General features: G+C 37.5%; 1 protein-coding gene across 1 annotated transcript in view; it reads left to right on the top strand.

Moving 5' to 3' along the window:
* Positions 1-15,724, top strand: part of ATP8A (ATPase phospholipid transporting 8A1) — a 1,088,708-nt gene that overhangs the window by 357,553 nt on the left and 715,431 nt on the right. The window contains exon 13 of the mRNA XM_090406292.1: positions 13,936-14,063. Coding sequence (XP_090262418.1) covers positions 13,936-14,063 — 128 coding nt within the window. The remainder of the gene's footprint in view (positions 1-13,935; positions 14,064-15,724) is intronic.

Genomic DNA, 15,724 nt, shown 5'->3' with positions numbered 1-15,724 from the left:
ATTTTTGGTCTCCACTTTCCGAGGTGATTATTAATAGTAAATACACAAATTTATGATTTTGTAGGGTTAATTTTGATTTTTTTGGTTTTCACAGTATGTAGATAAACTTTCAATGGCTTTAAGTGATCTGCTGTTTCTAAGATGCTGTGAGCTGAGAATAGGACCAAATCATCAGCAAACATAGCTATCTTTGTTTCTTTATTTATATTTTTGTTTAAGTCATTTAAGTAGATAGGAAAAAGGAGTGGGCTCAAAGTGCTGCCTTGAGGGAGTCCCTGTCTTATTTTCACTTTCTTGGAAAAGGTATTATTTATTCTAACTCAAATTGTTCTGTTTCTTAGAAAGTCATTAATCCAGTTTAGAACTTTCCCCTTCTATCCCAATATGACAAAGTTTGGAAAAGAGTTTCTGCCTCTACACCTTGTCAAAGGCACTGCTAAAATCTATAAAAGCTGCAATGGTTGATTTGGTAGGTTTGATGTGGAAGTCATCTTGAATTGACTGGATTAAGTAGAAAAGCTGATCAGTTGTTGAGTGATTTATTATTATTACCCAAGACACCATGGAGTCAAAGACTCATCTGGGAGGTCCTTTTATCATACACACAACTCATCATACCATGTGTTAAACATACTCAAATTCTATGCAGACTCTCACTCTCAGGCAGGGCATTCCAATCATTCAGAACTCTGCATGAAAAAAACCTGCTTCTCACTCCCCTGCTCACACCCTCTTTATATAGTTTCCAGGGATGACCACTGGTTCTTCCCTGATCTCCCACTATTTTTTGTAGAACCTCTCCAGCATTGATCCTATAACAACCCCTTACCAACTTGTAGGTCTCTATCATATCTCTCCTCTTCCTCCTGTCCACCAGACTCTGCAAGTTGCATCTTCTCGATCTTTTCTCATACTTGACATTCCAGAGGTCAGAAACTACCTTAGTCAGTCGTCTTTGGACCCTTTCAAACATCTCTTCATCCTTCTGAAAACCAGGTGACCAAATCTGGGCACAATAGTCCATGTGTGGCCTAATCAAAGCCTTATACAATGGAACAAGAATCTTCCTACTTCTACAAGTCAGTGTCCTCTGCATCATTCCCAGAAGCCTTTGTGTTGTCATCACAATTTTGGCTGTGTCTCCCCTAAATTTCAGATCCTTTTCCACTATCACCCCCAGATCTCTTATTTCCTCCACCTCCGACAATATATCCTCACTAAAAAATTCTGCATCCCATCTTTGTATTCCAAATTTTAAAACCTTAAATTTTTTAACATTGAACTCATATGCCCATTTCTGTGCCCAATCACTCAATTTATTCAAGTCTTGTAAGGCCACAACATCTTCACTACTCTTCATGGTTCGTTCCAACTTTGCATCATCTGCAAACAACTGAATATCTCCATCCAAATCTTCACCAATATCATTAATATACAAGTTAAACAGTAATGGCCCCCTAAAACAGACCCCTGAGGCACTCCACTAGTGACTTTCCTTTTCCGGGATATTGCACCCCCATACACAACTTGTTGATACCTATCAGATAGCCAGTCTCCAATCCAATGCACTAGTCTAATATCCAACCCCATCTGCTCTAGTTTGTCAACTTATCATGAAGTACTCTATCAAAAGCCTTTGTGAAATCCAAGTATATTACTGTGTATCCTTCTCCTCTGTCCAAGGAAGCAGTCACTTTATTGTAATAAGTAAGTAGATTACTAAAACATGACCTCCCTTTAGCAAATCCATGCTGTCCATCAGAGATAATACCATTGTTGTCAGCCAATTCTGGATCCTAGTTCTCACAAGCTTCTCCAACAACTTAACTACAACACCTGACACTATAGCGTGATGCTTGAGTTCTATCACCTCCTTTATGAAGTGGCACAATCTTGCCCTCCTTCCATTCATTAGGAACTTGACCCAGTGCAAGACTCGTTTTAAAAAAAAAAAATATGTCAAGTCCGGCGTCAACTCCCTGGCACATTCCTTCAGAATATGTGATGATATATTATCAAGTCCCACAGCCTTATTTACGTCTAGTTTGCTCAACACCCCCATACGCTTCTTGCTCCTTTACAGTCAGTCTTTCCTCCTCATCATCAACTGCTCTCAATCTCTCCATGAAGTTGCATTCACAAGATTGAAAGACCTTTATGAACTGCTCATTTAGTATCTCAACCACACATTCCGCAACAGCTGTCTTTATACCATTTTCTCCAATCAATGTCATCCTTCCATAATCATTCTTTCTTTTGCTGGCTACATATCGAAAGAACTCCTTAGGATTCTTTTTGGCTTCATTAGCTAACTGCTGTTCATACCTCACTTTAACTACCCTCACCAACCTAGTCACCCGCCTCGCCTCGTCTTTGTAAACCTCATGGAATTGGTTACTTCCACTTCTCTTATGTTGCCTCCATAATGCCTTTTTTCTCTGTATCACATGCTTAATCTCTTTATTCATCCATTTCACACCGACCTTATTTAACCTTCCCACCGTTGGAATACATTTAGGCATTGCGTGTACTAGATGTTTTTGAAAATCCTCCAAGCTGCATTGATCTGTTTTCCAGCTAACTCCTGATTTCATGCTACACCCACAAGCTGTCTCCTGAGCTCTTCATAATCACCCCCCCCCCCCTTGTAGTTCCACATATACCCTTTTCTTACAGAGGTCCTCACAATGCTGGCAACCACCCAGGTAATCGCCTCATGGTCACTCTCAACAATTGGTGGGTGATTTGACACCTCATTTATAATTACATCTTCTGATGAGATGACCAAATCCTAGAACTTCAATCCTCGTGTACCCTCTGTTACATACTGTCTGAGGTAGTTATCCCTGAAAAACTCAAGAAACTCATTTTCTTTACTTCCAGTTGCTATTGTTGGATTCTAATTATGTAGAAAATAGAATAAATGTTGTTTGATTCAGAATCCAACATGACTTTCCGTCACAAGAACTATATTTGTAAATATTATTTGATGTAAATAACATAAATTGTAATTGATATCATATAACTACCTTAATTATGTCAAATATTTAATTGCTTAATCAAAGAAATGTTTTAATGGTAAATAGATTCTGTATTAAATATTATTAAGCTGTTTTATTTATTATTTTGTCAATATTGTAAGAACTTATATTTGTAATTTAACTACGCATTTATTGGAATGCAAATATCTATTTATTATTTTCATGAAAGTTAACGTTATGTAATAACTGAATGTAGTTATATAACCTAATGTAACATTCGCGAGAATGTTTACGTCTATCGGTTGTCATAGAGACGCGTGGAAATAAACGAGCGCGTGTGAAGGGAGCGTTTGTAGAGGAGAATAGAAAATAGATACGTAGTAGTAAGTAGGGAGTCGGAACGGAACTTTGGAACTATAAGGTAGCAAGGAAGTAAACTAAAGAAGTAGAAGTAATTAAAAGATTCCTAAGGATAGGAGTTGAGTAGATATTTTTTTATATAAGTGAATCTTATAGTTGGCTGAAAGCAAAACCAGCCGTAGTAATAAAAAGAAATTATTGCCGTAATCGGATAATTAGAGAACTGGACATTCAAAGAAGAATACTGAATAAATCCAGTCAGTCTACAATTAAGACTTATTTCTGTACTACCATGAAAGGGAATTGTACGGAGTTAAACTAGTTGATGAATGATAAATAAGAATAATTAATGTACCTTATAGTTGTTATCTGGATTTTTGAAGCGCGATTAGTAATGTTTTAGTTATTTAGTGTTTCGCAAGTGTGATAAATACAATTTGAAAGTGTGCTCACAAAATATTGGAAGTACTGAAGATTATTTCTGGTAAGAACAGTCATATTAGTTTATTTCAGTGTATGAAGATTTAAGTATTAGTTCCGTTGCGCTGTTTCTAACATTAACTGTAGCATACCATCGAGGCTGAGAGTTGAAAATATAGACATTGAAGTGATATCTACCGTGGTTAGTGCCTGTTATGAGTTAATCGTAGAGTGTAGCTGAGAGATGCATGGAAACTGATTGAGTAAGAAATTCTATTGTAATAATTTGAGTAAAGAAACTTTGTGATTCGGAAACTGTGAATTTGTTTGAGAAAGTTTGAAAGATTGGATTAATATGAATGACTTGACTTGATGTGCTAACTTGACTGGTTTGTCATATTTAGAAGTGGAATTTATGTATTTGTCAAATAATCATATATTAAGTATTTTGTTTGTTAATTTAGATATTGTGTTTGCCTGAATTTCTTTTTACTGCACCGTTCACAAAAATTCGGATCTAGCGGGAATCCCAGAAAGAAAATAGAACCATCGGCCTGAATGAATGAAAAGACTGCTAACTAATTTTAAATTAATCCTACTAATTCATATAGACTTATCTAAGGATAGAGTGGCGCAGTATAATAGAAATTTCTCTACCCTTAGATCAGTGATTAATTTGCAATTAGTTTTCCTTTATTTTATGAAAGTGACTTTTAGCAAGATGGCGGATTCGAACGTCAAGAGAACACGTCATGACACTATCTCATCATTCCAGTCTATATTACCATAATTAAAATGGCCCATAATGATCTCTCTTTTCTTATTTGCTTGGCTAATTTGATTATACATTATAAATTATATTTTTGTTTAATCCTTTATCCAAGTATAACCAAACAAAGTTTGCACCCGAAGTATCTTCAGGACTTGGGCAACTCATGATAAAGGTGGATCAAGCTTCACATCACTTGCCTTAGCAAACTTCCAACAATTTGATTATACATTTCATAGTCACTATCATCCACATTACCTGGTCTATAACAACATCCAACCAAGTATTTCATTCCATTCACGTCTATCATACCCCATACTGCCTCAAAACCACTGGCACTATTTCCCTCTTGCATCTGTACTTTGCTTGGACATAACTCTTTCTCTATTATCAATAACACCCCCCTCCCTTTTTACCCCTTCTATCCTCACAAAACACATCATACCCCTCCATCTGTATTCCTGTCAGGATGTCACCCTCATCTAACCATGCCTCACTTATTCCAACAATTTTTGGGTGAACAGACTCAATTAGTGCAACCATTCATCTGCCTTGTTTCTTACACTTCTAGCATTTGTATACAAATACAACAGCTCATTCTTGGATCTACAGCTAGTTCCACTGATACCACGCATTCGATGTGATCTCCCCATGCTCGAATGGAGTCATTTCCCTTTTTGCTTATTCATTTTAGAACCCTCTTCAATTCCAACTGTTTCCTCTTGATCCCAGGTCATCCCATTCCTTTCCTGTCTATACATGCTTTTACATCCTCTTGGAGCGTCCACTTTTCTCATGCTGTGTACCCCTGCCCACCCTGAACTTCCCCATTTCCCTGTTCCTCTTGCATACTTATTCTCTCATTTTCCATACTCATGCCACTCACTTCCTCATTCATAACCACCTCTTCAGTCTCTCCTGTCTCACTCTCCTGCTCTTCCACATCACTTCCCACTTGATGTGATTCATTCTCTGTACTCAGTTCTCTACCTTCCAGCAGCAGTCTCTCCAAGCGACTCAAATGCAGTTCATCTCTCTTATATAGTTCACTTCGTCCTTCAAACTCATTCCACACATTAACGAACTGTATTCCCCTCTCCTCACACATTTCATCCAACATATCATTCATAATCCTTGCCCTCTGCCTCATCTCACCACAGTCATACGTAGGCAACACGCTTACTACCCTTCCTGTTGTTATATGCTATGTTTTACTATTATTTTTATGTGTTATTCTATATATTGTGTATAATTTCTATGTATTAACTATATTGACTATATTTCTCTTAATAACTACCTCTTAAACTCTTTCAAAGATAAACTCTGTCTTGTTTAATCCTCAACTATATCCCTTGTCCGCTGCGCCTTTGTTGTAATCTTTCGTGACCTCTTCTTCAATCTTAAATCGTATGCAAAGTCTTCAAACAAGGAGAATTCTCCCTGATCTATAAATTCTGGGGTTGTCCTTTTCGGAATCAAGAAAATTTATTTGTTTAGCTGCACCATCTTGATTCCTATACAAGAGAGAACCTCTTGTCAGGGATTGACCTACAGATTATCATGATTCCAATAAATTATCAATGTTAACAAGCCCTTACTAATATTTCTAAACAGCAGTTGTAACCATTTCCTGCATTTTTACTTATAAAGGTTTGATATTTTTAGCAGGTGGTGCATTGATTTGGAAAATCATATACGTATTTTGGGTTAAGAAACAAAGAAATTTATTCATTCTAAAATACAATACATGTTAATCCAAACTAAGCTAAACGAAGATCCCTAAAATTAATTATGCACAAATTAACAAGCAAGATCTAGTTCACAATAGGTGTCTCTCATTAGGTGATATTAACAAATCCAAACTGTCCTAAATCCGATTACTTAACACAAATATCTAGATGAATGCCTTACTTCTTCCTCAATTAATGCACATACAATACATCGAATTCAAACTAATCTTAAACTAATGACAATTCTTGTAACTCTACACTTCCATAACTACAAAGATCCTTGTTAGAGTAATAGGTACTAAAGTCCTAAAATCTATCTTAACAAGCCTGATTCACAAAAAATTTTACACTAGCCCACTCTATCTTAAGAATTACACAATACAATAAGAAATAAAGCTTTACATTACCAACCAGACGAATTCATTGGGAAATACTTTTCATCGTGTCTTCTTGTAGGTTTCTTTCAGGTCATCACCCTATTCATCGAGCTGTTGTTCCTTGCCCTGACTTCTTGGTAACTTCAATCATGGATCACTTCTTTACCTTATGTCCAAGAATCTGTCTGGCAGAAGGCGTACGGCTGGAGCTATACGAAGTTTTGGCTTATGCTATTTGTTCCTTTCCATGGATGGCTATGCTCGGACAAGCACACTGTTTGACCATATAACTGCTGCTGAACGACTCCTGCTCGAGTTCGTCGCCTCGAAGCATTGACCCACCACACGGAAAACCACGGGGGGGACTAAGAATGAAAAAGGCAAAAAAAAAAAAAAAAAGCTTGTGAATTCGCGTCGCTAAGATGCACGTTCGCAAGTGTCTGTTCTCTCTATACATCACTGATTTGCAGATGCCACCTAAATCTCCTTGCACACCACACCTTCTCCTCTCATTGCGTTTCTGTGTGGGCAGCTTGCACGTGCCTTGGGTTCATATAGTGACTGCCTGCGGTCATGTTAATAATCAGATTACAATAGCTTACTCTAAACTCTGACCTTGTTGTTACCAAGTCACCTTTACATTACCTTAATTCTTGTCAGCTATTTAATGACCATATACAAAATATTTATATACAAAAATTACATGAATGGACTATTATTACTATATATACAAGGATTTCTATTATTATCTATTTACAAGTAATTCTTTTTAGGAGATTTGTTTGCACTTCAGTTAAATCCTGAATGAAATACTCAAAACAATTTAAGTGTTCATTTCAGATTTAACATAGGTTTTCCCTTCAAAGAAAAAAATTTTTTTTTTGCTGGAAAATTTTTCTTAACCTCAATGTTTCTGGAGTAGATCCTCCTATTTTCCTGGGTCTTGGGTTATATCTAGATTGGACAAAATTATCACTTCCATCACTGGTTATACCTTCTTTTCCATTCTTGTTATTTACTGTTCTCTCGTTTCCCTGATTTCAACTAGTAGGTGCCCTGTATCTATAATAGATTGTGTCTAAATCATCAGAATTTTCATTTCCCTTCGCCTGTGTGGTGCTGGCTTCTTCTCGTTATTCCTTTTCCAATAGTTCCTCTCTGTATTTAGAAAATCTGTAGCCTGTCTTTTGGTAGTTAACAACACCAACCAGATTTATCCTGATTGCTCTTGGATGAATTTCTTCCATGTCTTCCCTTGTACTTTTCAGTTCAATGGGCAAATCAGTGTTCAGTGTGCAACAGGCCTCAGAAGGTTCTTTTACTTCTGAAGTGGAGGCCTCTTTTGAATCAAGTTGGTCATGGGTCATATTTTCTCTAACTTCTCCCATACATACTAATCTATCCGACCTACTCTTATACAGTCTCAGCCTGTCTGAGTGTACAGTTTATGTCTTCCCGTTACCCTTCCTTTCCTTGATTTTGAAAGTCACAGGTGATAACTTTTCTAAGACTTCATAAGGCCCAGCAGAACTTTTCCTGAATTTTCCCCCTTTCTTAGTGTTAGGGACTTGTTCAAGGAGGACAAGATTTCCTGATCTCAGATCTTTATATTTCCTAAGTTTATTTGTGTACTTTGTAGCTCTCTGTGAGCTACTGTTGCTGAATTCAGCTACCAGTTCATGCGCCCCTCTGTTTTCCATTATTAAATTGTTTAGATACTCATCAATATCAGGGAAACCGGTATTGACTTGTTAGCTTTTAAATTCGTTTGGGAACAGAGGCTCAAACCCATACAATACGATTGCAGGGGCTTCCTTGATGGCAGCATGAAGCGTGGTCCTGCAAGCAAACAAAGTGTGGGATGGGTTGGCATCCCAGTTTGTTACTTGCCTGTTTGCCAGCTTAGAGAGAGTGTGTTTTAATGTTCTATTTAGTCTCTCACACATTCCTTTTCCCTGGGGATGATAGGGGGATGGTGAATGGTTTCCGTATCTTCATCAACTTGCACAGCTGCAGCATGACTTCAGCTGTGAAGTTGGAGCGCTGATCTGAGAGGAGTGTTTGGGGTGTCCCATATGATAAGCTTGAACAATTTGTCCACCATGGTCTTTGCTGTCTGGTCCTTCATCACTGTGGAAACCTGGAGAACATGTCTATCATCACCAGGATATACTTGTTACCCTTTGAGGTGATGGGAAGTGGGCCAATGATATCCATGGCCACAGCTTGAAAGGGATGTGTGGGGATGGGAAAAGGCTGAAGAGGGGGCTCTTCCTTTCATACCAGATTTTTGTTGGCAAAGGTGGCAAGAGGATACATAGGACTTGACGTCTTCCTTCATACCTTTCCATAAGTACCTGTCTTTTACTCTCTTCCAAGTCCTGTCAAACCCCTGATGACCCGCTAGGTCTGAATCATGGAATGTGTGGAGCACCCAATTAATCATGACTCTTGTGACCAGAATCTTGTCCCTCCATCTTCCTGTGACATCCTGCCGAGATAACAGAAGACTGTCCTTGTCTAGGCACAACGTTTTAGAGAACAGAAGTTCTTCTGAGAGCTTTTCTCCCTTTACTAACTTTTGGTATACCCCTCCCCATATGTGGTCCACTTTCTGGCCCTCTATAATGATAGATTTATCCTAGATTTGTAGGTGGGGGTGTGTCTTCTTGTTTTCTTCTAATGTTCCGGCCCTTTGTATGGTGTTGACCTGTTCTTCCCCTTGCCTAGTGTTGTCCTCTGGCTCAGAACCTAACGATCTAGACAAGTAGTCCGCCTACATTTGCTTTCCCAGGGATATATTCTACTTCCACATTGAATTCTTGCAATTCTTCCAGCAGATAATCCTCTGGTTCTTATCCTTCATGGACGAAATAAAAGATAGAGGTTTGTGATCTGACCTCAGGATGATTCGCTGCCCTAGCAACGTATCTAAATTTCCTCAGAGTGTCGACAATGGCCAGTGCCTCCTTCTCTATCACAGAATAATTCCTTTTTGAAGGGGAGAGCTTTCTGCTGATGAAGGCAATAGGCCTAAGATCTTCCCCTTCCTTTTGCTCCACTATTGATGTAATGGTGGTATTAGAAGCGTCAGCTGAGAGGAAAAAGGTTTGCCCGAGCCATGGGTAAGTTAGGACAGGTGATCTAGTCAATGCTAGGTTGAGGGATTGGTATGCATCCTATTGTTTTCCTCCCCACATGAATTTCTACCCCTTTTTGGTTAGTTTCACGATTGGTTGCATTAGTATAGTGCACTCAGGAATGAATTTCCTGTAGAAATTGATCATTACCACATCCAAGAATCTGTCTGGCAGAAGGGTACGGCTGGAGCTATACGAAGTTTTGGCATACGCTGTTTGTCCCGTTGCATGGATGGCTATGATCTGATAAGCACACTATCTGACTATATTACCGCCGCTGAACGACTCCCGCTCTATTCCGTTGGCTTGAAGCTACGACCCACCACACGGAAAACTGCAGGTGGGGGTGGGGGGAGAAAACACCAAAACCTGAACTAGGAATGAAAAAAGCTTGTGAACTCGCGTCGCTAAGACTTTTATGATCCGTGTCTGTTCTCTCTAATACGTCACTGAATTGCAGATGCCAACTAATTCTCCTTGCACACCGCACCTTCTCCTCTCATTGCGTTTCTGCGTGGGCAGCTTGCATTTGCCTTGGGTTCATATAGCAACTGCCTGCGGTCATGTTTATAATCGGATTACAATCGCTTACTCTAAACTCTAACCTTGTTGTTACCAAGTCACCTCTACATTACCTTAAATCTTGTCAGTTATTTAAGGACCATATACAAAATATTTACATAGAAAAATTACATGAGTGGACTATTATTACTATATATACAAGGATTTCTATTATCTGTTTACAAGTAATTCTTTTTAGGAGATTTGTTTGCACTTCAGTTAAATCCTGAATGAAATACTCAAAGACAGTTTAAGTGTTCAATCCAGATTTAACACTGTCACACTATTCTCTCTTATCCGTCTAAGCAGCCTCCTGATATCCATTCTGACGTGCTCTTTGTCCTGTCAGGTCATTTGTACCTATTAAAACTATCAACTTCTTTGCTCGCTCCCTCCCCATATCCAATGCCTCAATCACTCTACTCATTTTACTGCCTGGAAAACATACTTTGTGCATCCTCTCATCCAGCACACGTTTAATAATGGAGTTGCCATACAATACTACTCGCTTGGCTTTCGTTCACTCTTTCATAACTACTTGATTTGTTTTAATCGTTTTCACCTGAATTGTCTTAATTTTACTCTGCATCTATTTCATCTCTTGTCTCATGTAACCCAATTCAACTTTCGAATCTCGCGTCACATTCTCTCTATCATTCAATCTTTCTAATTTTCGAACTCTCGACCCCCCCCGCTTCACACTTCAACTCTCATTCATCCTTTTGAGTTTCTGTACTTTCGGTCCATGCATCCAACTTTTGCTATCATTCATTCTTTCGATTTTTCCAACTTTCGAACCTTCCATCATTCTATTTCTGTTTTTTTTTTCGTTCTCTCGATTTCGTTGCTGTTCACCACCTTCGCCTTGCTTTCGTCCTTGTTACCATCCATTATGATTTTCAAATCACTCATTTTCTTTTTCAGCGATTTTTTTAACAATTTTTTGCCTTTCTTTCACACCATCCTTCTCTTTCGAACGAGTACTCATTCTTCCTGCGACATTCTCGCTACTAACACTTTCCTTCATCAAATTCATATTAGCACTCATCAAATACTCGTTTAGCTCACACTTCGCACACACCCTCCTTCCATCTGCCCTAAATGTCCACACAAATCATCTACATGATCAAAAGAATGCATGTAGCACACCTCTCACTTCACCAAACAACTGAAGTCTAAGTTAAAGTAATGCAGACAAAGCTGCTGCCATCTTTCCTCTGCCAGTTACTTCTCTAAGGTCTAATAACAACAAATTTATAATTAAGTTTAGGCAAAATATCCCACACACTAATAATACTAGTAGCGCATAACTTTTATAGCAGCTCTTATTCAAACAATCGCTCATATTCAATTAATTATTTCAAGAATAAGTTATCTGAATCCAGAGCTCTTTTTACACACTGCTGCTATGGCATGTTGTGGTAGTTTACTATTCTTGTTTAGATAGTAATACAAACGCTGAAGTATCATTTTTTTCCATCAATTTGCTTGGAATTGAAGTCAGCGAAATTGGTCTATAACTTCCTGGTTGGGTCTTGAGGTTTGTTAGGCTTTAAAATTGGCGTGATTCTGGTTGTCTTCCAGTTTTTTGGAGTTTTTCCTTATTTTAGGCTATTGTTGTATAGGCGAAGTAGCCAGGCTAGGGAAGGAAGGTGCTTGATCATAATTCCTTGTATGTTATCTGGTCCACATGATTTATTTATATCTAGTCTCTCCAAGGCATCTCTCAATTCAGAGATTGTAAATGGATCCCAGAATAATTTGTTTTTATATTTTGGGGAATTTGCAACATTTTTTTGCTGTCGAAAGATATTTGCAATCTTCCTGTCTCCAATTTTGATATTTCCATCCAGGTCTTTCTTTTAGCACGTTAGTCTCACTTGCCTTTGGTGGGTCTCTTTGTAAATTAGCAGTCAGTTTCCAAAGTTCAGTATCTGAAGTGATGGGATTTAAGTTGTGGCAAAATTCTTGCCACCTAGTTCTTTGTAATATGTTGTATTTTTGTTTAATTTCAGTATTTGTCTTGTTGTACTCGATCCTGGTTTCTGGAGAGCTTCCAGTTTTTAAGATGTTAAATAATTCATTTCTTTTAGTTACTTTACTGGCAAGTTCTTGGTGAATTCTTGTGTAGTTTGAAATAACTTTTCTCCTGTTGCCCTTTGGGATACTTTTCTTTGCTGCATTTAGGATAATATTCTTCCAAGTTATGTAGTCTTTGTCTAAGTCATCATGGTATGTGTGATCTTTCAGCATTTTGTGAATACTGAAAGATTATTTTTCTTTGCTCTACTCTCTCTTGTTTGTTACTCCCCCCCTCCCCCCCCCCCCCCCCCCCAGTGCTACTAGAGCAGTTCGAGGGTCAGGGGGTGACTCTTTCCTCTCAAACTGTAGTTTCCACTATCTACTAAAAAAAGCAAGCCTAGTTGTAATAAGGTGGCAGCCCCACCACTATGATACCTATCGTCATGCTAGTCACTTGACATAGTTTATATGACATAGATTACTTTCAAATCTCGATGAAATCCAAACTGACAGAAAACATGGAAAAGACTGAAAAGTGGAAAAGTAGTAATAGTTCATTTAGTTTTTCTTTGCTTGCTGGAGTAACTATACCATTTAAATTATATTGGATGATATTAATGTTTCTTGTAATGGATGAAATGGTTTGCTCATTTCTCAACTCTGACATCATTTACAAATCAAGAGTCACGTCGGCTTCCCTGTAAGTGATAGCATAGTTATAATCACTGGAATTTGTCTCCATGATGGGAAAAAAGAAATACTGCTGTCATTAGATTATCCAGAGGGTACTACAAGAAGGTTGCAGTCAGCCTTTGCCCTCCATCAGTTTGAGCCAGACCCAGACGTTAAACCAGGTAAACCAAGTATAATTAATTGGTATCTTTAATTTATAGTATAACCAAGTGAAAAAACTTCCAACAACTATCTCTAATCCAGAGTATTTTAATAATAAGGTGTAACACCTTTTGGCTACTCATATATGAAATTATGACTTCTGCATTACATCAACCTTAGTATCACTTCTGGGTCAGGCTCCCACTGATGAGACTTCAATAAATGTTGAAACCGGTCTTGGTAGTAACCCTTCCCATAATGCACAGCATTATACACACCCATAAGGATATGTACTTTGCATTATGGGATACTAAGTCAAGAGCTGTGATGTCATTAGCTTCTATATCTGAGTTGCCCCAGTCCTGAAAATAGTTCATGCTCAAGCTTTGTGTGCTTACACTTGGATAAAGGATAAAACCAAATATATAATTTCTTGGTAGCTTGGTAGAGGATTAGGTGGTATGTAAATTAATTTTCATTAATCATAGTTTGTTTAGACAATGCCAATATTGATTTCCACTTTGGATTTGATATATGTGGTTATTATAAAGTAATATAGAAATCTAGTTATTTTTGTTGTTTGGGTTGAATATTTGCATGTTCATGAATATGCAGATGGTCAAGAAAATAAATTTCAGTGAACTGGAAAATTGTTTTAGAATGTCTTTTTCAATTACAGTACTTAAAAAACCAAGTTGGATTATTATGAATATAAGTGTTTTAAAATACTTTCTTTTTCAGATCTGAGTAGCACAAACTTTGGATATACATTTTTGACATTTATCATTTTGTATAACAATCTTATCCCCATCAGCCTTCAGGTAACTTTAGAAGTGGTTCGCTTCATCCAAGCCATTTTTATTAATATGGTATGTTTGATATATATATATTTAAATGAAATAGTTTCTTCCTGTTGAACTGTTATTTTCCATATATAGAACAAATGACTTATTTTTGAGATTTGTGTGGTTTCTTACACTACTGTTCGCTATTCATTTAATTTACTTCAGTTGGAAACCGCAAATTAAATGAATAGTCACTTTCTTTAGATTAGATACAGTGCTAACCTGAATAAAGAGTTATCTGTTATAGTATTATCAAAGAATTGAGTTTTGTCATTTGTTAAATACATTTGCTCTTATGTTTGGTTTGCCTTCTGTGCAGAATGAAAAACTTTAGTTTCCAGGAGGAAAAGCTGCACCTTTGCACAAAATGTTACCAAATAAAACACTGATATTGACTTGTGTGTACTCAAGAAAGTCAACTTTTGTTTAGCAAACAGTATTATTGCTTACTATAATAGGCTACTGAAATTTTATTATTATTATTTTTTGTGAATGTGACTCTCATCTACAGAAGGTTGAAAATCTTTAGCACATTAGTACTGTTTGTTAGAGTTAAGGGATTTTTGTTATTTTAATTTCTTATTTTATTTATTTATTTCTTCTTCTTCTTCTTTTTTTTTTTTTTTTTTTTTTTTTTTTGCAAGTGACCAATTAGAACTTTTTTTAGCCACTTTAAATCTACAATAAGTATCAAGGGTATTTCACACCGGGCAGTGAATGCCTGGGGACCATCTTTTAGCCCACCCTAAAGTCTTTTTGCATTAATGGGCTATAGAAAGCTTCTCTGCAGATAGGGGAGAAGATAGTTCTAACTTTGCGATTCTGGACAGCAGCAGGCATGGGATCAGCCATCTAAGTTATCACCATAGGCACATTGCTCTACAAAGGAAATTTACTATGGTAGAGTGTCTCCTATAACAAACTATTTTTGTTGTCTTTATTATTAAGAGAGAACTCTAGGGAATCGGAGACTCATCGAGGGAGGCCACATACTACACACACCAACTATCATATTTATTCTTGAATTCATTCACACTGCTTGCACTCACAACATCCAAAGGCAATCCATTCCAATCATACACCGCCCCTCTGAGAGAAAAATCTATCCCTCACACCCTTCTTGGCAGCCTTCCTTCTCGGCTTCCAAGGAGGTCCTCTCGTCCTTTCCCCACCTTCCATAAATTGAAAAATTCCATCAGTTGAAATTCTCTACGACTTTCAGAAGTTTGTAAGCTTCAATCATATCACCCCTCTTTCTCCTGTTTGCCAGTGTCTGCAGTCTATAAATTCTCAATCTGTCTTCACAATCAGTAATTCACAATCCTGATATCATTTTTAACACTCTCCTTTGTACTCTCTCCAATATATCAGAATCACCATGGAAACCAGGAGACCAGACCTGCACACAATAATCCAAGTGAGGTTTTATCAAGGCCTTGTAAAGAGGCAAAATAGCATTCTTTATCTTTACATGCGAACGTTCATTTCAACGTTGCAATTATCTATTGAGTTGTAATTGCAATCTTTGTCACATGGCCTCTGAACTTCAACTTCCTATCTATTAACACTCCAAGATCCCTAGCATCATCAGTTTCTTCTAGCCTGATCCTACCAATATAATATCACATTGAATATCTAATCATGCCGAAGTGAATGACTTTACATTTACTCACATTGAACTGACA

The sequence above is a fragment of the Typopeltis vanoorti genome, chromosome 16 (assembly GCF_054136105.1).
Source record: "Typopeltis vanoorti isolate ZY-2024b chromosome 16, IOZ_Tvanoo_1.0, whole genome shotgun sequence".
Classification (NCBI taxonomy): Eukaryota; Metazoa; Arthropoda; class Arachnida; order Uropygi; family Thelyphonidae; genus Typopeltis; species Typopeltis vanoorti.
Note: the sequence above shows the minus strand (reverse complement) of the source record. Positions and strands in the feature narration are given on the sequence as shown.